Source organism: Macaca mulatta, chromosome 3 (genome assembly GCF_049350105.2).
Source record: "Macaca mulatta isolate MMU2019108-1 chromosome 3, T2T-MMU8v2.0, whole genome shotgun sequence".
Lineage (NCBI taxonomy): Eukaryota > Metazoa > Chordata > Mammalia > Primates > Cercopithecidae > Macaca > Macaca mulatta.
In genome coordinates this window covers 156,614,814-156,636,151 of record NC_133408.1, presented here as the reverse complement: position 1 = coordinate 156,636,151, position 21,338 = coordinate 156,614,814, and the positions used below count along the sequence as shown (strand labels likewise).

Sequence of the window (21,338 nt, the reverse complement as noted above, 5' to 3'; positions counted from 1 at the left end):
GGTATAAATTATCACATATACCTTATTTCAACCAATTTTAAAGAGGAAGTTTAATATGCTTCCCCTCAACTTGGGTTGGTCTTTGCAGCCAGCATTGGGCTTTCTATTTGGATTTCCTCTTATCCAAAACAAACTTTTCATACCAGAAGTAGTTCTAGAGAAACAGAATTTTAAGGATAGATTTCTTTAGTTGGTTTTGGGGTTTCTGGAGTTGGCTGCTCAATATAATTAGATCCAAAAACGCTAAGGACTCTACTTCTAATACTGTGGAGAACACTGACCGTCCTTGGCATGAATTGTTTAGAGAGTTACGCAAAATAAATGCATTTGATACTCCTGATTCACCACTCTTGAGAGGCAAAGAGTTTAGCAACTCTACACATAATACCTTTGACCATATGTGGAGAAGCAAGGAATATAATGAAGTTGGTTGGTTGCTCCTAAGTTCACTGGACAAGGTCATGAAAGAAAACAATGAACTCAGGGATTCTAACTCCTGGCTCCAGAAGCACATACTGAGCCTCGAATCTTCTAAGAGTGCCCTTAGTGAGAGTCTTAGCTCCTGTAGAGAAACAGCTGGAAATTGTGGAAAATCAGACACAAGCTCTTATCATGTGAGTGGCTGATGTGCAATGAAAGGTACATGCTCAGGCTCGTCAGGTGTCTACTGTTAAAGTGAGGGCATTAACTGGAAAAGAGTGGGACCCTGCAACTTGGAATGGAGATGTGTGGGAGGACGTTTAACATCAACTTTAAACATCTCATGCCACAAGTTTAGCAATCCATATGACACAGCAAAGCAAGATGAACCTGGATGTCCTCTGCACACAAAAAGATCCTCCCCACACTGCCATCATCCCTCTCCTCTGTTTGCAGGTTTCTGTCCCTGCATACATTTCTCCCACCTTTTTACTGTGGCTCCTTACAAGCTCAAGCTTCTGAAATCCACCATTATTCTAGGTCCATTGATGCTCTTTGCTCCACATGTTTGCACCCTTCTCTAAACCTTTTCTGTTTTTCTTCTGTCATCCATTTTTCTTAACATCAACTCTGTAAAATTTTTCTTATGCTTGTTTCTATAATAATTTAACCACAAGTATATGAGTACAGAGAAAAAAAGCTTTTCTAAAACCTCTTGCCTTAAAGGTCATTTAATTCTATTAGAGTAGTACCATTGAGTTTAGATGGTCCCCATTTGAGGCCACTAAAACTAACTACTTCAGGTGTTACGATTTAGCACATCTGCAACTGTTACAAAGATAAGGTAACAGAGCCATACAAATGATAATCATATTGCTTTTTGGCACGTTTGGGATTTTTTTAAAGGAAGCAACGCATAAATAAATGTAAATTTAGAAAGAAAAGAAGATGAAGGGGGGAAAAACCTTAGAATTGTCACAATCCATGTCAATACATTTTTTTTAAAAAGCTATATTTCTATTGATCTTGATTTTGCACAATATTCTATTTTGATGGTTTTATTTATTTATTTATTTTTGAGACAGAGTCTTGCTCTGTCACCCAGGCTGGAGTGCAATGGCGTGATCTCGGCTACTGCAATCTCTGCCTCCCAGATTCAACCCATTTTCCTGCCTCAGTCTCTGGGTAGCTGGGATTACAGGTATGCGCCACTACACCTGGCTAATTTTTGTGTATTTTTAGTAGAGATGGGTTTCACCATGCTGGCCAGGCTGGTCTCAAACTCCTAACCTCAAGTGATCCGCCCGCCTTCGCCTCCCAAAGTGCTGGGATTACAGATGTGAGCCACTGCGCCTGGCCCCATTTTGATGATTTTTAGTTGAACTGAGTTACATTTATTTTACAATATCTTAGATAGTAAAATCTGACAGAGAATTATGTCTTCCTTTATTTTCTATTTCATTTACATTTGTTTTTTTCCCCTTCAACAAAGTAATATACGATTGCTTAAATTTTTTTCAAATATTTCAGAAATATAATGGGGTAGTAAAAGGCTTCTATGAGTCCACTCCCCAACATATAGACATGAGCAAGATAATCACTATAACCTGTTAGTGTATATTCTTCCAGTTTTTTTATTGTACATACACTAATATACATATTACTAATCAGCAAGGTTTTAAATGAGAAAGACTCCACCACTTACCAAAATAAGCCCTGATATTAGTGAGGAAGTGCCTGTTAGGGCCACGTAGAACTTCGGTGTTAATGTGTTCAAAAACATGCTCACTGAAAAAGAAAAGAGAGAGAAAGGGAGAAGAACAAGGAATGTATGAGTATGTCAGTAAAAACAGCTCTTTCATTTTTCTTTCTGCTAAAATCATTCATTTCTGATGATGAGAATTCTTAGAACCATAGTGAGATCCCATTAAAATGATTCACCATTACACAGGCTCAGAATATTAGGTGTCAAGTAACATATCCTGAAAGAAAAAAGCTACATACGAGAAAATAGAGTAGTTGTAATTTCTAACTCCCAAAACAATTGTTGAGAATGGTTTTCATGGATTCATAACCACGGAAGAGTTTAATCAAAGTTGATTACAAACCTCTTAGCCAAAAAAGAGAAGGTGCTCTTACACATTTTGTGGGACCTGCACATCAGAGTCCCTGATGCATCAACAAGCAGTATTTCAACCTTAGAATAAATTGAAAATAGCTATATTTAATATATTAGTTATTAAAGATTATTATACTATGGTTACCCCTAATAAGGGAGGACAAATTGTTGGTGCAAAAGTAATTGTGGTTTTGGCCATTGTATGATGAGTAAAAGGTTTTTTTCAACTTACTTAAAGGCTTTTAAACTGGTCATCAAAATAAATGGAGTCAATGAAAACAAATGAAAAATAAACCTCTAAAAATGAATGTTCACTGCCAGGCACCTTCTTTTCTTTTCTTTTTTTTAGTGAAACCAAGTTTATTAAGAAAGCCCAGGCACCTTCTTGACCAATTCCCACCACTCTGTTCATATCCACCATCCAGTTAACCTGGTTGCTCACCGATTAGGGTTCGCTTATAAGTATTTTATACATATATTTTAAGTCATTGTTATTTATATCTAGATACTACACAAAACTTTTATTATTATCAAAACCACCACATACTTACTGGGCTTTTTGTGGGAACAGTCACATTTCTTTACTGAATCTGTTTGTAGAAGGGAATCACATCCAGTCTGGTTTTAGAAGTAGGGCTTTGATGTCATTAGAGGGAAAGGCTTTGGCATCTGTCCTGAGTTCAGCCCAGAAAGCAAAGTAATATACCAAAATGAACAGAGATCCCACGTTCACTCATTCAACAAATATTTTTCTCTGTTTATGAATGAGACAATGGGTAAAAAATGAAAGAATGAATCAGACACAGTTCCTACCCTCTAGAAGACCAAGTGCAGTTGAAACGCACAAGCAAATGAGCAACTATTACATAAGTGCATAGATAGGTCCTGGGCGTAGGATTTTATGAAAACACATAAGAGGGATGCATCCCAGGCTGGATGGCAGGGAAGAAGTCCAGGAGACGGACACATCTCAGCTGAATCCTGAAGAATAATTAAAAGCTAACCAGACCAAAGTGGACGGAAGGAGGGAAAGGAGGACAATCTAAACAGAGGAAAGGACCTGCCTCAAGATGCCAAGGAGACAGCATGGGACTTTCCAAGCAGATGCAAGGGTTGGGGAGGGAAGGAGATTGAGCAACAAAGACATGGATGTAGAGGGGTACACTGGTTGCATTCTTTCGTGCTACCTGAGCATCCTCTCAATAAGCTCGCCTCCCACTGCACCTACTCTTAAATGAATCTGTTTGACCTGTGGTATCTCATTTGCAATCACAAGAGACTGGACTAACACAATGTGTTCAGTCAATATTTACAACTTGAACTAAATGGACCCGGAACTTCCGGGAAGGTAGAAGGCGGCACAGAAGTAGTGATCAGCTGAGGGCTATGAGGTAAGAGGAGGAAGGTACGGTTGAGTTGAGGAGGCTTTCCCTGGCCATCAAAAAAAAAAAAACAAAATAAAGTGATATGTCATTTCCCATGCAAAAGTTTGTTCATGGAAGGAAGGAGATTTTTAAAAAGGAAAAATATCAAATGTGCACAAAACACCCCTAAAGCTTATAACTGCCAATATGATTCAGAGGTGCTTAAAATTCTCAAAATTTCCCTCCACACTATGAGTGACCCCACATTCCCTGTTATTTTTTTAAAAGTCATCAGAGGCTGGGCGTGGTGGCTCATGCCTGTAATCCCAACACTTTGTGAGGCAGAGGTGTGTGGATCACTTGAGGTCAGGAGTTTGAGACCAGCCTAGCCAACATGGCAAAACTCCGTCTCTCCTAAAAATACAAAACATTAGCCAGGCATGGTGGGTGCTGTAATCCCAGCAACTTGGTAGGCTAAGGCAGGAGAATCGCTTGAACCCGGGAGGCGGAGGTTGCAGTGAGCCAAGATCGTGCCATTGCACTCCAGCCTGGGCAACAAGAGCAAAACTCCATCACAAGAAAAAAAAAGAAAAAAGAAAAAGCCAGCAGAATATTCACTTTGTTATTCTGTAATTATAAACATTCATATCTGTACCATATATACCTTTCAGTAGGTTTCTGCAAACAAACTGAACGCCATTGAAATCCATTTCTAAAATAGAGGAAAAGATCTGCCTAAATTAGAAGTGCTTTAGTAGCCCTGCTGTTAACTGCCTAGCAACAAAAGCATAAAGCAATGGAGAAGAAAGATTTTCTGCTGAAAAATCACTGATCCACTGGGGGCAAACGACTGAAGATTTAATCAATAAGTGAAAAAAAATTTTTGAGTTTTCTTAAAGGAGATAAAGATAAAGATTCCATTCATTTGTTTTTATTTAATTACGATTATATACCAATAATAATTAATAATTAAAGTTTATTTCTCTGGTATATCCATGTATAGGAAGGTGGCAGAGTTGAGAGACATAATGGTAGGCATTAAAATAAATGGAGACACAAACAGAAAATAGAGAAGCAGAAACAAACACCCAGACAGTGGGAGATGCCCATTTAATAACCTATTCATTTACAACCTTATTAAGCATCTGGCTAAAATCATGCAGACATGGCATGTGGCAATTCTGGACATAATATCAACACTTGGTACTTGCCATTTCAACCTATGTATTTATCTATGTGTTTAAGGATTATAACAAAGCATTTCCACAGATTAGAGAAGTTAATTTTCATTTCAGCACCATGAGATCTATATTATTCGCCTTGTCTTGCGGCTGGAGGCTGGGCAAAGACCTGAATGCCAGTCAGCCTGCCCCCAAGCTCATGCTTTTAGCACCATGGGGGACACAGGGGAATATTACTGAAAAGCCTTCAGCAAAAAAGGACAAAAGGAAACTACAGTAGCCTTTCATTAGAAAAGGAGAGGAAGCTCTAAATGATACTATAAGACAGATTTTTTTTAACGTTGCACTTATTTTTATCTCTGCCTTTTCTAGATAAGTCCCCTGTGAGCTTGTCATTTGTGTGTGAAGCACTAGAATGGAAAGGCAGGAAGCCACCCTGAGAAGGGGGAGAATCTAGTTAAAAATTCTTCTATTACATTAGGAAGGCTGCAAACCCCAAACTGCCCTGAAACCAAGAAATATCTTGCCTAGTTTCATCAAAGTCATTAGCAATTATTTTTGAAAACATATGAGGGCCTGATAAAGTGCCTAAAAATTGGACCAGAAAACTGTGAGGTATGTGCTTTGAGACACAAAATGGATGTTCCCGATATTCTTTTTTTTTTTTTTTTTTTTTGAGGCAGAATCTCGCTCTGTTGCCCAGGCTGGAGTGGAGTGGCACGATCTTGGCTCACTGCAACCTCCACCTCCCCGGTTCAAGTGATTCTCCTGCATCAGCCTCCCGAGTAGCTGAGATTGCAAGCACCAGCCACCAAACCTGGCTAATTTTTGTATTTTTAGTAGAAACGGGGGTTCACCATGTTGGCCAGGCTGGTCTCAAACTCCTGACCTCAGGTGATCCACCCACCTCGGCCTCCCAAAGTGTTGGGATTACAAGTGTGAGTTACCGCGCCCAGCCAGATATTCCTGATATTCTATAGATACATAAGGGTCACCTCCATATTTGCTGGGGCTAGGCAAAACAAATGTTAAAAACTAACATGTAACAACTAATCTAGCTTTGTGAAAATGAACTATAATACTTTACTAATGCACTATTTCAATAAATCAGAGGGCTTTTCATCTGACCTGACTGGGCACCTCTAACAGGTCACACTGCTCGAAGAATATTACATCACTTATTGAAGGGCAGCCTCAGAGAATGCACCACGTAGAGTTCTGAAGATGCTGCACCTTCACCTGGAACAGTCTTCTCATTTAATTAATCAGTAAATGTGAAGGAATTAAGTGTGGCACTGAGAAGAAACTAAGTAGGCGGGGTAGGTACATGCACTGAAAATTAAATTACCTCTATGGATCACAGAAAAGCATAGGTAACAGGATAATACAGCAGGTTCAACTGTGGGAAGTGAAGAATCACCCCAGTGAGCAGGGAATTAATACCAGAAGGCTCACTCAGGAATCACATGGCATGCCCCTATGAAGCCACATCTGTAAGGAGCCAGCCACGTTCTGGCTCTCAGGACAGTAACAACCTGCCACTATTTTCTTCAGAGTATGAGCAACCCCTGTATTACACTCCTGGAAGAGGCCTCTGTAAACACAGCAGGCGTATAACCCTGTGTGTTTGCCTCCTTACGTATATTCCACCTTGCACAGGGAAGCCTTCGAATGAATGAGGTAAGGCAGCATGAATGCCTTGGAGGTACTGACTAGATAGAACTGAATAAGCAGCATGATGAAGTCCACAGCATCCAAAACTATGGGTGTGCTTTGTGCCATATTCCTTTTAATGCTTTGCGAAAATGTGACATGCAAAATGGAAAAAAAATAAAAGTTATAAGATAACAATCAGCAATAATTCAAAGGGTTAAAAAAGAGTCCCTGGGAGAAAAGTTTAGAGAAACTAAATTATTTAGGCTGAAAAAAGAAAACAAACAAAAAAACAACGGAAGGGACTTTATATAAAAGCATTATGCCTAGGAAAGAGACCAGGAATAGGAGACCCAGTCGCCAAACATGAGACCAACAACTGTGTCACGATGGCCCTGAGAGCTCTTGCAGAGCTTTGGTTTCCTATCTGTTTCCCAGAACTGCTCTGAGGCTGAGATGAAATGTGCATTTTCTCTTAACATCAGTCTATAGTCGCTGAGTGCCTACCCTGGGCCAGATTCTGGGGACACAGCAGCTTACAGAGCACTGCCCCTGACCACAAGAGGCTCACAATCCAATGGGTGACAGAAGCAAGTAATCGGATAAGCAAATGGGAAAGGACACATGAGGAAATTATAAGGGACAGGGCACCAAAAGGAAAGGAAGATCAAGAAAAATTTCTGCCAAGAAAAAGCATCTCATCTGAGACCTGTAGGCTGAATAGAAAGTTAACCAGGTAAAGTTACTGATGGCTGCAGAGACTAGGGAACAGTGATGGGTAGAGCCATAGGCCATTCCATGCAGAGTACTGCAGCCCTGGGGCCTGAGTGTGAATGCCCAGGGAAGGAAAGTGAAGAGCAGTTGAGGCACCGGTGGGGAATTAGATATGTGAAATTCTATCTAAAGTGCCTGTATACAAATACACGGAATACTGATTGACTAGTAGTGAATGTCTAGTCTCAGTTTCCATTATGATGAGACAAATTAACATGAATCCAAATAGTACTTCTAAAAATTAGGACAGCTGTTTGGTCTTCTCCAAAATTACCAAAATGATTTTTGGAGGACTTCTCTCTAACAAGTTTATGCAGTGCCGGGATGGACAATGCAGCCCAACTAAAAAGATAAAGAATAGGGGGCTTTGGTTTACTTACTTTCTTGGTAAATCAATGTGGGTGAAAATCTCTTTACAAAAAGTATTCATGCACATTTGAGATTGTTTCATTGTCTATAAAATTTAAAAAGTAATACCTATCTTGCATAGTTGTCACAAGAGCTAAATATAATACTGCAGATAAAATGCCTAATACAGCAGACCTCATCAAATAATATGTATTATGATGGCTGTTTTACTTCTTTGTTTTTTTTTTTTTTTTATTTTTTGAGATGGAGTCTCACTCTGCTGCCCAGGCTGGAGTACAGTGGTGTAATCTTGGCTCAACACAACCTCCGCCTTCCGGGTTCAAGTGATTCCCTTGCATCAGCCTCCCAAGTAGTTGGGATTACAGGCATGTGCCACCACACCCAGTTAATTTTGAAGTTTTAGTAGAGATGCAGGTTTCACTATGTTAACCACGCTAGTCTCAAACTCCTAACCTCACGTGATCCACCTGCCTCGGCCTCCCAAAGTGCTGGGATTACAGGCATGAGCTACTATGCCCAGCCTGATTTGGCATCTTATATTACTATAGCTGTAGAATGCGCAGGGGAGACTGAGCTGAATGTGTAAATGGTAGGAGTAGCTGTCATATTAGCATTAACTGAGCATCTTCTATGTGCCAAGCACTGTGCTACAGTGTATAGCCCAGGAAGCAAAACATCCACATTGTGATCAGTCCTTATGTGAAATATGTATGTCCTACAAAACAATGAAGAAATCATTTAATAGAAGGGTACTTTTATCTGGATTCCAGTTGCTTGGGGTAGTACTAAACCTGAGGGTGATTTTGAAAGCAGCCATTTTAGAAGGCAAAGAAATGTCCCTAAAGTCTTACATGTGCTCCTAAATCTCTGATTACTGCCTTACCAGATACCATGGGAACAATCAATTGAGCCACAGGCCATATGGGAACCACCTGTGATCCTGTTTATTCCTTTTCTTCAAGTCTTCTTATGGCTTATGACCTAGGCCATGTTAAAGCCTAAACCATAACCTAAGCATGCTGGTTAGTAATGTTTTCATTGTAAGGGATGAATATTTAAGGCCACAGTACCTTCCAGGCCCTAAGACTGGGCATCAGGGTGGATTAAGAAATTGTCAATTTCATGCAAAGCAACATTTCTGAGTTAGTTACTGAAAATGTGCTTTTCTATAGAAAGTACATTACGAGACAAGTTAGTCTAGCAGCGACTTCACCTCAGACTGTTTTCTCAGACCTCCAAAGTGAGGTAGGGAAAACAATGGAATAGTTTAATACATCATTTGTATTTTTGTTTTTCCATGTGATAATAGAGAATATTCTCTTCTCTCATTTTATTGTTCTTTCAACCTTACTAACTTCTCTCTTCCTTCCTGTCAGCTTCTATTAAGTAAGGCTGCAACTTTACTTCTGCCCTTCCTCATTTACCAAAGGACAAGGGAATGAAAAATGGAAGCTCTAATGGCTTAGTTTACACTCCTGCTAATTTCAAACAGATTTCTAAATTGCACAGCTTTTAAAATGAAAGAACTTTTTCTCAGAATGACCCTGTGACAGACAAACGCTAAAGTGACTCCAACGAACCCTGTTCTGCTGGTATTCATAACTTTTTTTTTTTTTTTTTTTTGACAGAGTCTCGCTCTGTCGCCCACTGTGGAGTGCAGTGGTGTGATCTCTGCTCACTGCAAGCTCCACCTCCCGGGTTCACACCATTCTCCTGCCTCAGCCTCCCGAGTACCTGGAACTACAGGCAGCCCCGGTTATTCATAACTTTATGTGACCCCTTTTCCTGGAATGTGGGTGGGACATGGAGTACGGGACTTGCTTCTAACAAACAGCTATATATAAGATTCTATGTTGGTGGCAGACAGAGAGATCCTCCTTACTGGCTTAATGAAGTAAGTGACCATGTGGACCGCAGGCAGCCTCTACAACAGCCAGTCAGAAACTCAAGCCCTCAGTGCTACAGCAATGATTACTGTCAACAGCCTGAGCGAACCTGGAAGCAGATTCTCTCCTGACCGAACTTGCAATTGAAACAGCAGCCTGGTCACCACCTTGATTATAGCCTTGTGAGGCCCAGAGCAAAAGACCCATCTAAGCCATGCCTGGACTCCTGACACAGAAATTGAGAGATAAGAAGTGTGTATTAAGCGGCTGTATTTATGGAAATTTGTTATGCAGCAATATAAAACTGATACCATCACCAACATAATAACTCATGAAAATAAAAATCAACATTGACATCTGATAATGCTGGCTAACCGCAGAACGCCGAGAAAAGGTGCTAAGATAATCCAACTCTATGTGCCCCGAGCGCTTCTTTCCCAATTGTTCATAAATAAAATACAACTTCTCCCTCTGCTACCATGACATGCTATTTCACATGCTGGCATGTAACTGTCTTTGCAAATGTGCTAATACTAAAGTAGATGCTGAGAGGAGCTGTTTTTTTTAACATGGAAATAAAATATCTTCATTTCACCCAGTAAGTGGCTTTTTTCTAGTCATATTTTAAACATACAATATTTGCATGTTTTTTAAAAATCAGTTTTACATCAAGGCAGAGCAGCAGTTCAATCACGGATTAAAAGCACAGCACGAGCACTTCTTTTCCTCACTTGTTGCTTCGCTGCCCCTCTCCTTGTCCTTGGCACTGGTCTCCTTGGGCTCTGATAAGGTCTCGAGTTTTTATGCATCACAATCCCCTTGATAAATCCTGTGTCATTTATTCTTGAGGAAAAGACGTGGAGGTATATTTTTAGACCCATTCCTACAGCAAGAAACCCTCATAAATCATTCTGTCTACTCTTCCCTCCACTCTTGATGTTGCCATGGCAACTTTACAGGTACACCGTTTCTGCCGTACTGGGAATCTGGCTCTGCTGAGGAGTGGAGCTGAGCACATTCTTTTCTCAGCTGTGATCTGGGAAACTATACTGGAGCAAACTGTATTAGTGGGAACAATGCAGCGTTCAGTCTTCATGGCACCTTCTCCCTTGCTGGAGGGAGGCCATCTGTCAGCCTTCCCTGATATCATGAAGGACCATCCAACACCCAGTCACACACAAACCTTAATAACCCTCAAGGACAAGTGGAGCAAGATCTCAGACTATCTGTTCCCTTTTAATTAGAGGAACCTTGATAATGAAGATCTCCACCCTGGTCAAGAACAGGGGAAAGACCTAAATAAGTCTTATTATATTTTTAATTATTTAAAATATGCTTTCATTTATGGTTGAAGACTATTTTATGAGTTTGTCTGTTTCTCATAAACTATTTAATACCAGGAAGAAAAAATAAATGTCTATTTGTACACAAAGCAAACCTTCCCCCTAGTTATGCTGAAGAGAAATAGAAACTTAGCTAAGACAAGGTGTTCCAGGCTCTGGGAACCTCTTACAAGCACACACACTATGTCTCAATCCTCTAGCAGCCAACACAGAACACCCAGCCACAGCCTGGTCCACAGAGTACTCCGTGTTTGATAAATGCTGAATGACTATCAGGGGCAGAGTTCTAGATAGGAAAGTTATAACAAGCATTTCCCAGGACTTCTGATAATAACCTTCTTAAGAAAATATAAATCTGACAAAACTGTAAGTCTTTGGTGGCTGGGACCTTGCCATTCATGTGCGCGTGTGTGTGTGTGTGTGTGTGTGTGTGTGTGTGTGTGTATGTTTCTATCCCTAGACTACCTGTACAGTCTGAAGTCCATATTAGGGAGACTCAATGGACTACTACACATTAATAAATCAAGATGGTCCCAGATATACTTATATTATCCTCATACAGCAAGACCATGGCTATGAAGAACCCTCTGAAATTAGCCATGTGGGATAGTTAAGGTTTTATCCTATTAAACCAAAGACACTTTTTAAAGCAATTTCCCAAGAGAATCTTTCCAAAATGCATTACATACTTGACTTCACCCTTAAAAAGTATGGCTGGAACATATTTTAATCTTTGTTTGGTAACTCTAAGTCATCAAAATGAATGTAAACTACAGTACTGTATTAGCATGCAAGAAAGTTTTTTAAAAAACTGTTGAGGCCGGGTGCGGTGGCTCATGCCTGTAATCCCAGCACTTTGGGAAGCCGAGGTGGGCGGATCACAAGGTCAGGAGTTCAGGACCAGCCTGGCCAATATGGTGAAACCCCATCTCTACTAAAAATACAAAAACTAGCTGGGCGTGGTGGTGGGTGCCTGTAGTCCCAGCTACTCAGGAGGCTGAGGCAGGAGAATCACTGGAACCCAAGAGGCAGAGGTTGCAGTGAGCCGAGATCATGCCATTGTACTGCAGCCTGGGCAACAGAGCAAGATTCCATCTCAAAAAAAAAAAAAGCCATTGAAGTATTCTAGGTTATTGCCCTCCAAAAGTAAGTAATCCAGGACAGGGTTTTGTTTTGTTTTGTTTTGTTTTTTTAATGTCTTCTTCATGTTATTTTTGTCACCTGACACACTATCAGATATGAACTATTATTTGTTGTTGTGTACCTGCTTCAAACTGCTTTTTCACCTTAATGTGCTACTCAAAAATCTGTTGTGATTTCAAAGGCACATGACCAGCTTTGGTCATTCAATAGATATTCATATTCAGTGTGTGGCCAGGCACTATGTAAAACACTGGTGATACAAAGATACATGATACATACATAGTTCTTATCCTCAAGGAGCTCTGGGTTTTGTGGGAGAAGCAGACATAGAGACAAATTGGCAGGCAATTATAATTCTGGTGTTGCTGAAAATATAGAGCTAGTACTCTTAACTCAGCTGTGGGCTGGAGGGAGTCAGTGACAGAATGTGCATAAAGGAAAGTTTCCTTGAGAAGGCTGCTAAGTATAGCCCTAAAAGATGTGCATTGGAACTATGTAAAATAACAGCTGTGTTTGAGAGCCAAAGGTAAGGCCTTCCCTTGGTAATTATTTTATGCTCATCTGTATGTGCTATATGTACTGGCCTTTTCTTTCTTACTTAGCACTTGGTGCTCTGGGGAGTTGAAATGATTGGATCGCTGAGTTCTCACAAGGTGCAGTGTCACTGTAGGGAGCTATAATACATGCTCTTATGGGGTGGCTGGAGTGAGTGGTATAAAAGGACAATCCCATTTGTTCTTGTGTTCACACTGGAGTACTCCAAAAGGCTCTTCACAGCATCAGTCATGCAAAATGTGCTAGGATTTTTCCATTATCTTCAGGTGAATTTGTTCACTAGCTTCTCATTTACTCTTCCTATAACTGGAAGTTACACTGAAAAATATTACAGAAACTTTAATAGTAAGATTTCAGAAGATTACATGCTATAAAGCTGAATACAGCAATTCGTTACTTAATGTGCTGGAACCTAATAAAAGGGTTCAAAATACTCACAATAATCAGCTGATTGAACAGACAATTGTTAAATCTAAAATGCATGGAAATAACCAAGAAATGTAAGAAGAATGTTAACAAGTATAATGGAATAACCAACTATCTTCTAAAACATCTTTCATATATGCTTTACATTTATTAATATCTAAAATATATTTAGCTTATAAAAGGTATCATACACTGAACTAGACACTGGGGACAGAAAATAACATGATAATGAGAATGACCCTACCCTTGAGAAGGGAAAATGAGATGGCTACACAAATAACACAGAATATGAAACATCTCGGAAGAGAAGTACAGATAAAATCTAGAGGAAGTAAACATTACTTCCAGCTAGGAGGGTTAGAGAAGGTTAATGAATGGGATGTCCTTCCTTCTGGGCTTGGAAAGAAGGATAAGCTTTGAATGTGAGATTAAAAAGGAAAGAAGAAAGTATGGACTGTAGGTAGATATCACAGCATACATGAAGGAACTGGGTTGGAAAACAGGGCAGATGAGAAGCAGTAGGAGAGAATGTTGGCTCAAACGTAAAGCCAAGAAAAGTGGACTTTATATAGCAGGCAGAGAGAAGATCCTCACCATTCATAACCAGAGATGTGACAAAGATGGATGCATCTGGTAGCAATGGGGTAGAGTGTGTAAAATGTACAGCTTCAGGAATTATTTCAGAGGGGAGCGCCTATAATACCACTGGAGAGGGGAGTTGGGCATATCAGATGTTGCACAGTTAAATTCAACAGGATGTGGCTTTCCCAATGTGACACAAAGGGTGAGAGCCTGGGCATGTTGGTGAAGTGGGGCCAAAGTCAAATTTCAAGTGATTAAAGACAGTGAATAGTAAGGAAATTAAGGCAGCCAGCTCAGCTATTTCTACAGGCAGTCTGGCAGTAAAGAGAAGAGCATTTATCATTAAGTGTGACTTAAGTTAAAGATATAAATGGCATTGAATGAGTTATTAAGTAAATTATGAATAAAACTCAAACCTTTTTTCTCCTGCAAGAACAATCAGCCCTTCTATGAAGTATAATACTGGTTCATTCTTACACCAAACTTTTAAAGATATATGTATGGTTAGTCATTATGAATGTGTCTCCTTTCTCTGAGATTCTTTTTTATATATGCCTTTAAGAAAAATTAAAACACAGAGAACTTTAACTGGCATGATTTTGAACCTGACAACTACACATATGTATATTCCTGTTTTATCAGCCGAGATTACATGACAAAACAAAAATAAAGCTATTTTCTAATCTATTTATTCTGATTTTTACACTTTCTATTAATTTACTTGCTTTGTTTTTAAACCCTCTACTAACTGAATACTAAATAGTTTGCCTCAAAGGAAGATAATATTTTGGGTCAGAGGAACAGCTACAGGCCATGGGGTAGTAAAAATCAAATCTGATCCTAAGTTGGGTTTTTCTTTTCATTATATTCTCTAACAGTTCAATGACTAATGTACTTCTCTTTTGAGGAAAAGCTGCCCCACAGAAGAAGGCCTGCTGCAAGCTGCATTAAGAAGGCTGCCTTCCTCTGGGTGAGGGTGTGTAACCCACAGAGATAAGAAGCCACAGGGGAAACCACCACACAGGCCACTATTTTAGTATTCAGCTGCTCCCAACTGCGTGGTTGTCCAAAATAAGCCCTTGGCTTTATTATTTTCAATTCTAGTAACTACATTTGGCTTTGCATTTGTACCTAAGGACCAGTTATTATTCCAGAAAGTACCTACAATTATCTCCTTAGGTCCTGGGCTGTGAACTCCGGTTAATCACAAATGCACCTAGCTTTAAATAATGTCTACAGGTAACAGTCAATGGAAACTGGAGCACTGATATTTTCAAATATTGGCAAGACAGTTTTTTTTTTTTTAATCTATTAAAAGATGCATCTAAATTCCAGGTGCTTTTTATTACCACACAAATCTTAAGCTAAATTCATCCCTAATAAAAATGCTCCTAGCCCCTGCAAATGGCATTTCCCCCTCTTAAAAATCTATTCTTATTATCTCAAATAGTGTCCAAAATGGTCATTCCTCATGGTGAATAATCTATTCATCTGTAATGCAGAAGGAAAAAGAAAGAAATTTCATGTTTTTAATTAGCAATTGTCTAATGTCTAGATCCTTAGAACCTAGACAATGTTTCTTGAGGTGGATCAGTAATTGGTTAAAACTCAAGGTTAATGAAGCTACAGTCCTAGGTTTGAATGAGTCGGTCAGCCTCACACCAAGAAATCCTGTGCCACGAATTCAGAAGTTACCTCTGGCCCAGGTGTATTACAATGAGTATTACCACTGGAAGGCCAACCATCACGTTACCATAGAAACAAACAAACCTGTATCCCCAAAATGGATGGAGATTGCTTTTGCTTTTCAAAGTTATTTTCCCAAAACATTTTTTAAAATGCAGAAAATTAAAAAGAAAGAAAGAAAGAAACCATTCCTCCCTGCCCCTGCTCAAGAAAGAAAAGAAAAAAGAAAGGAAAAGAAAAGAAGGGGTAGGGAGGAGGTAGGGAGGGGGAAGGGAGGGGGAGGGAAGAGAAGGGAGGGGGAGGGAAGGGAGAGGAGGGAAGGGGAGGGGAGGAGGGGGAGGGGAGGGGGGAGGGAAGTTTGGTTATTTCTTTGATTACTAGCTAGGCTTAAAATTCTGTCTATTTTCTCTAGTTTTTAATGCTTTAATTAATTGTTTAATTTAATTTAATTACTGGTTCGTGTTGTTTGCCTTTTTTTCTATTGGAATGTCACTAATTTATAAAAGTTCTTAGTACGTTAACCTCTTATCTGTCATAATTGATGCAATTTTTCCCTTTTCTTTTAATTTCCTGAGTTTCATTTCCAGAATTTTAACAAAACGCTTTCTACATAAAAATCGAGAGGAAAACATTACTGGAAGAAAAACTTCTATATACAATTTGCTAGAAAGTAGAATTTACTAGAATGTCCCTTTCTATCCTCCAGCTATCTTTGATGCAAAAAGCAGAAGGAATACTTTGAAAGTACTTGATAGCATGCAGAAAAACAAAAAGAAACCACTCCATTGAATATGCGGAGCTTCACAGTGCTCGAGGCAACTGCATAGCAAATAGTCATCGCACACATACACACAGACACTAACCATAAATATTGTTTGCTAACAGAAGGGAGAATAAGCAGAGAGACATGTCATTACATGAGATGACATGACTACTGGTTTAAATGTCTCCCTAAAACTGGAAAACGGACAGACACAAAACACAGAAACCATTAAAATGAGACATTTCTCAGTTTCATCACAGGCAAAACCAGATACAGAAATGATGGGAATGTAACATGAGACAGACCAACAGCTGCAGAGAAAATAAAATAAGAACCTAGCTGATGAAAAGAAATATTCAAAAAAAATTCGACTTGCAGAGTATTGGTGAGTATGTTTTTAACATAAAGTCTACCTCAGTGTAGTATGAAACATAACCTTTTTCTCTTCTGTCACAGAGCACTAGTGACTTTTGATGTTTTTCCCCCTTCTTGTCTTCTTTTTTTTGTACAGAATCAATATGTATTTGCCTCTTATTTTCCTTTTCTTAGGAACAACCACCAGGACTGACTTAAGCATTACACAGATACACATACCAAATTACAGGGAACAGGTATCTACTGTTCTAAAAACCTGGAAACAGAAAAAATGACAACCTAAAATCAATTTGCTCCTACCACTTTTGAGAAAAGTAAAAACATAAAATATAATTTTATTCTCAGATTAGAATAAAAAATAGAATGCTCCCTGGTTCCTGAGAAATTTTTAAAACTTTCATATAATCACAATTTGTAATGGTTGAAAATTATTATTGGTACTTGAACTTTACTTCCTCCCACAAATAATAATAATAATAATAATAATAGTAGTAGCAAACACTCATAGAATCTTCATAAAACAACCAGCAATGGGCTAAATGCTTTACATTGTGTCTTAGTAAATTTTCACAACTTTGTGTTATTATCCTGCCTGTGTCTAGAGATAAGAAAGTGAAGATTAAATCACTTAAGTCACTTGTCCAAAGTCACGCAGATAGACAGTGGCAGACCCAGGATATGAATTCAGGTACAACCAGTGCTGAAGCCTGAGTTCCCAACCATTGTTCTAAGGGCTTCTTACACTGGAAGGATCCCACAGCATTATTCACCCTGGGTTCACATAAAGCATGTACCCAAGCATGTGTTCACAGGTGTTTCCAGTAGGTTCATTTCTTTCCATCTGTGCCGACCTCAGTGGTCCAATCTTCCTTTCTCTTACCTGGATGATCATATCCCCCCAACCTGTCTCCTAGATGCCATCTCTCAGCACTCAATCTAGCCCAAACTCTACACTGCCACCTGAGTCATCTTTCTAATACATGGGAATTGATCTGCTCCAGCTTAAAGATCACTGACATAAGGCATGACTAAAACAGATGAAGAAGCTAATACCTAAAGATGGTAAGTGCTATTCCCTAGGTCATTTTTCTAAGAATTGGAAAATCTGCTGGTTTCTTAGCCTGTGCCTGAACTATTGACTACATAGTGTTAGAGTAAAAAGTAGCATTTTTGCTACCAAATTTAGAATCTCAAACCCAAGTATTTGGATGTCTATGATAGTCTACCAAATGCCTATGTCGTCTACATACATGCTCAAATAATTCTTCAGCTTCCTTTTTCTCTGATTATTGTCATTTGTTAATAAGGAGAAGATGGGAGACGGAACCAAAGCCAGGAAGTTGGCAACCACCAGCTTGCCTTACGGCGCTGCCTCCATATGCTCACAAGGAAATCTCTGCACCTGGCCTAGCTTCTGTGCTGAGCCACAAAACAAACATGAATGCTTACTTTTTTTTTTTTTCTTTCTTGAGAATTGAGAGAATATGCTTCATTACATATATTTAATAGACAAGTCATATGTTATACAATCATATATAAAAATATATCATAACTCTATATTGTGTGCTAATAATTTTATAAATAGCTTTAATCCCCTGATAGATTGAACACGACCCCATTCCTGTACTTATTCTATTCCATGTTCTTATTAAAATAGCAGAGACATGTGGCCAGGTGCAGTGGTTCACAGCTGTAATCCCAGCACTTTAGGAGGCTGAGGCAGGTAGATTACCAGAGGTCAGGAGTTTTGAGACCAGCCTGGCCAACATGGTGAAACCTCATCCCTACTAAAAAGACAAAAAATTAGCCGGGCATGGTGGCAGGCTCCTGTAATCCCAGTTACTCGGGAAGCTGAGGCAGGAGAATCACTTGAACCAGAGAGGCAGAGGTTGCAGTGAGCCAAGATTGTGACACTCACTGTACTTCAGCCTGGGTGACAAAAGCGAAACTCTGTCTCAAAAATAAAAATAAAAATAAATATATATATGTGTGTGCGTGTGTGTAAATTAGCCAGGTGTGGTTGTGGGTGCCTGTAATCCTTGCTACTGCAGAAGCTGAAGCAAGAGAATCGCCTGAAACTGGGAGGTGGAGGCTACAGTGAGCCAAGATCATGCCATTGCACTCCAGCCTGAGTGACAAGAACGAAACTCCACCTCAACATAAAATAAAATGAAATAAAATAAAATAGCAGAAAAATGGAAGGTGTTCAATAGTTGACCAGTTCCTAAACTGTGCTGAAATACATCCTGTCACTAGATATGTATGGTATTACAAGCAGAGCGACTATTAAACCAACACACCAGACCTGTCTACATCAGGGATAGGAACATGCAGCCTGCAGGCAAAATCCAGCCCACTGCCTGTGTTAGTAAATACATTTTATAAACACAGCCATGCTTGTTAGTTCATGTATTGTCTATGACTGCTTTCATGCTACAACAACTGAGTTAAATAGTGTAACAAACTGTACAGCCTGCAAAGCTGAAAATATTTACTAACTGGCTCTTTACAGAAAGGAGTTTGCTGACCCCTGGTTTACCTTGAATAAAAGCAATGCTTCTCTGGTATTTTCTACTATTTTCTACTAAATAAGAATATATTTCAGGGGAGTTATGAGCCCCGCTTAAGAAGCAAAGCGTTAAATGACTGTTTGCCCCATTACATCATTTGGGAAGTCATCAGTATCCCAGTGATGCTGCCATTCCTCAAAACTTTATAAAAGTCCTAAATGTAGCCTAGCATACCTTCTTTTCAATATTCTCAACTCTGGTAAATATTAGTATTTCTAAGGTAGATTTTTACTTTTAGTAACGTGCAAACTGTGTATAGCCCAAACTAGTACCAGCATTAAGTAGTCAGCTGTTGTAGCATGAAAGCAGTCATAGACAATACATGGTTTTTCTCATGGATAAATTATGACTACCTATTAATGAAGTGGGTGTTTCTATATGAGCATTCAACTAGTTCAGATATCAAGTGTGATGGTGAGATTTTGTGTGTCAACTTGGGTAGACTACAGCCCCTAGCTATTAAATCAAACACTAAGTATTGCTGTGAAGGTATTTGGTAGATGTGATTAAAATACACAATCCATTGACTTTAAGTAAAGATTATCCTAGATAATCTGGGTGGGCCTGGTTCAATCCATTCGAAGGCCTTAACAGCAGAGCTGAGGCTTCTCTGATAAAGAAACTTGACCTGCAGACAGCCGCTTCAGCTTAGACACAAGAGTTCCAGCCTGCCCTTCCTGATTAATGGCCCGCCCTACCCATTTCAGACTTGGCTAGCCAGCCCCCAAAATCCTGGAAGCGAGCTCATTGCTTTTCTTCCTCTCTCTCTCTCTCTCTCTCTCTCTCTCTCTCTCTCTCTCTTTGTCTCAGTGTATGTGTGCATAGCCTACTGATTCTGTTTCTCTAGTGGAACCCTGGTATATCAAGTCTAAATAAAAATGCTTCAAAAATAATTTTAGTCATTTTTTACAATTGTCATTTTAGAGAATACCAATTCCTTAGATAAAAATAGCTAGCTAGAAATGAAACTCATTACTGTACAGTCACTCCCTATTACATCTGAATTGCTCATTTCACTCTGGCAAAACATAAATTCTAAAATAAAATCATTTAGACAAAAACTACTTGAAACCATAGAGTACTGGTTTCATTCCAGGTGTCACTGAAGTCAGAAAAATCATTATGTCTCAGATAAACAATGGTGGTAAAAAGATGAATGAAATGATTAAAATTTCTGCTACAGGTCGTGCCAAATCACACTTAAAATAATTTCTATAAAAATTGTAAAGAAAATGATTAACACATTGAAAAAATTTAATAAATTGTGGGGAGGCATCCAAAGGTTTCCTGGATCTAAAACATCAAAAAGATGAATAATTTGAGAAGCATTTAAAATTGAAGCATTCAGACCTGCCATGCATATATTATTATCCTGGCCTTAATAAAGATTAATAAGAATGAGAAGAAGCTCCTGGGGTCATGTTAGGTACCTACTATGAGCTTACTAAACAGTAGCTATTACAGTTTCTACATTTTAAAGTCAAAATTTTATTCCAGTCATCTAACTATTGTTTTAATCAACATTTGAGATAATACCCTTTTATATTTTAAGTCATATTATTTTATATTTTTTACTTACATTTTAAGCTATTTTATAAGTTATAATTCTTTTGCTTTTATTTGGAAATAAAATAACCAATATAATTTATTTTCTCTTCCTAGAGTGAGGTCAGCCAAAAACAAGAAAGAAATTTAAAGCATCCTGGGAAGTCATCATATCCTTTCTCCCCAAGAAAATCTAGGTTTGCTTGTTTCTGTGTACCCCACAACACCTGTGTTTGACTATGTTTTTCACTTTGGATTTGGATTTTGGTGTGATATACACAGTTCCAAACAATGAATGGATAGAAAACTCAGTGACATAAATAAAGGTGGTATTAAAATATGCACAATAGGCTTCCTCTGCACAAATCTGGTGATTATTAATACATACTCTGCCAAAATATTTAAGTACCTAAATGCAGAATGTTTAAGGCTAGAAGATTATCTATTTATATTAAAAGCCTGAAATTTGGAATCTTCAAACTTACTTGCTAAAGTCATTCTAAAAATCTGATGGGATCTTGCTCAAACACTCATCAATCCCATAAGTTCGTACATGTGAATTGAGCATATTTTTGTCGTTCTTT

At 38.9% G+C, this 21,338-nt stretch overlaps 1 protein-coding gene across 27 annotated transcripts in view; it reads right to left on the bottom strand.

Moving 5' to 3' along the window:
• ST7 (suppression of tumorigenicity 7) overlaps nt 1-21,338 on the bottom strand; it is a 284,115-nt gene that overhangs the window by 137,285 nt on the left and 125,492 nt on the right. For 19 of the 27 annotated variants that reach the window (XM_015134739.3, XM_015134738.3, XM_015134740.3 and 16 more), the window contains 1 exon segment: nt 2,126-2,208. In XM_015134739.3, the coding sequence (XP_014990225.1) occupies nt 2,126-2,208 (83 nt within the window). 27 annotated transcript variants of the gene reach the window in all.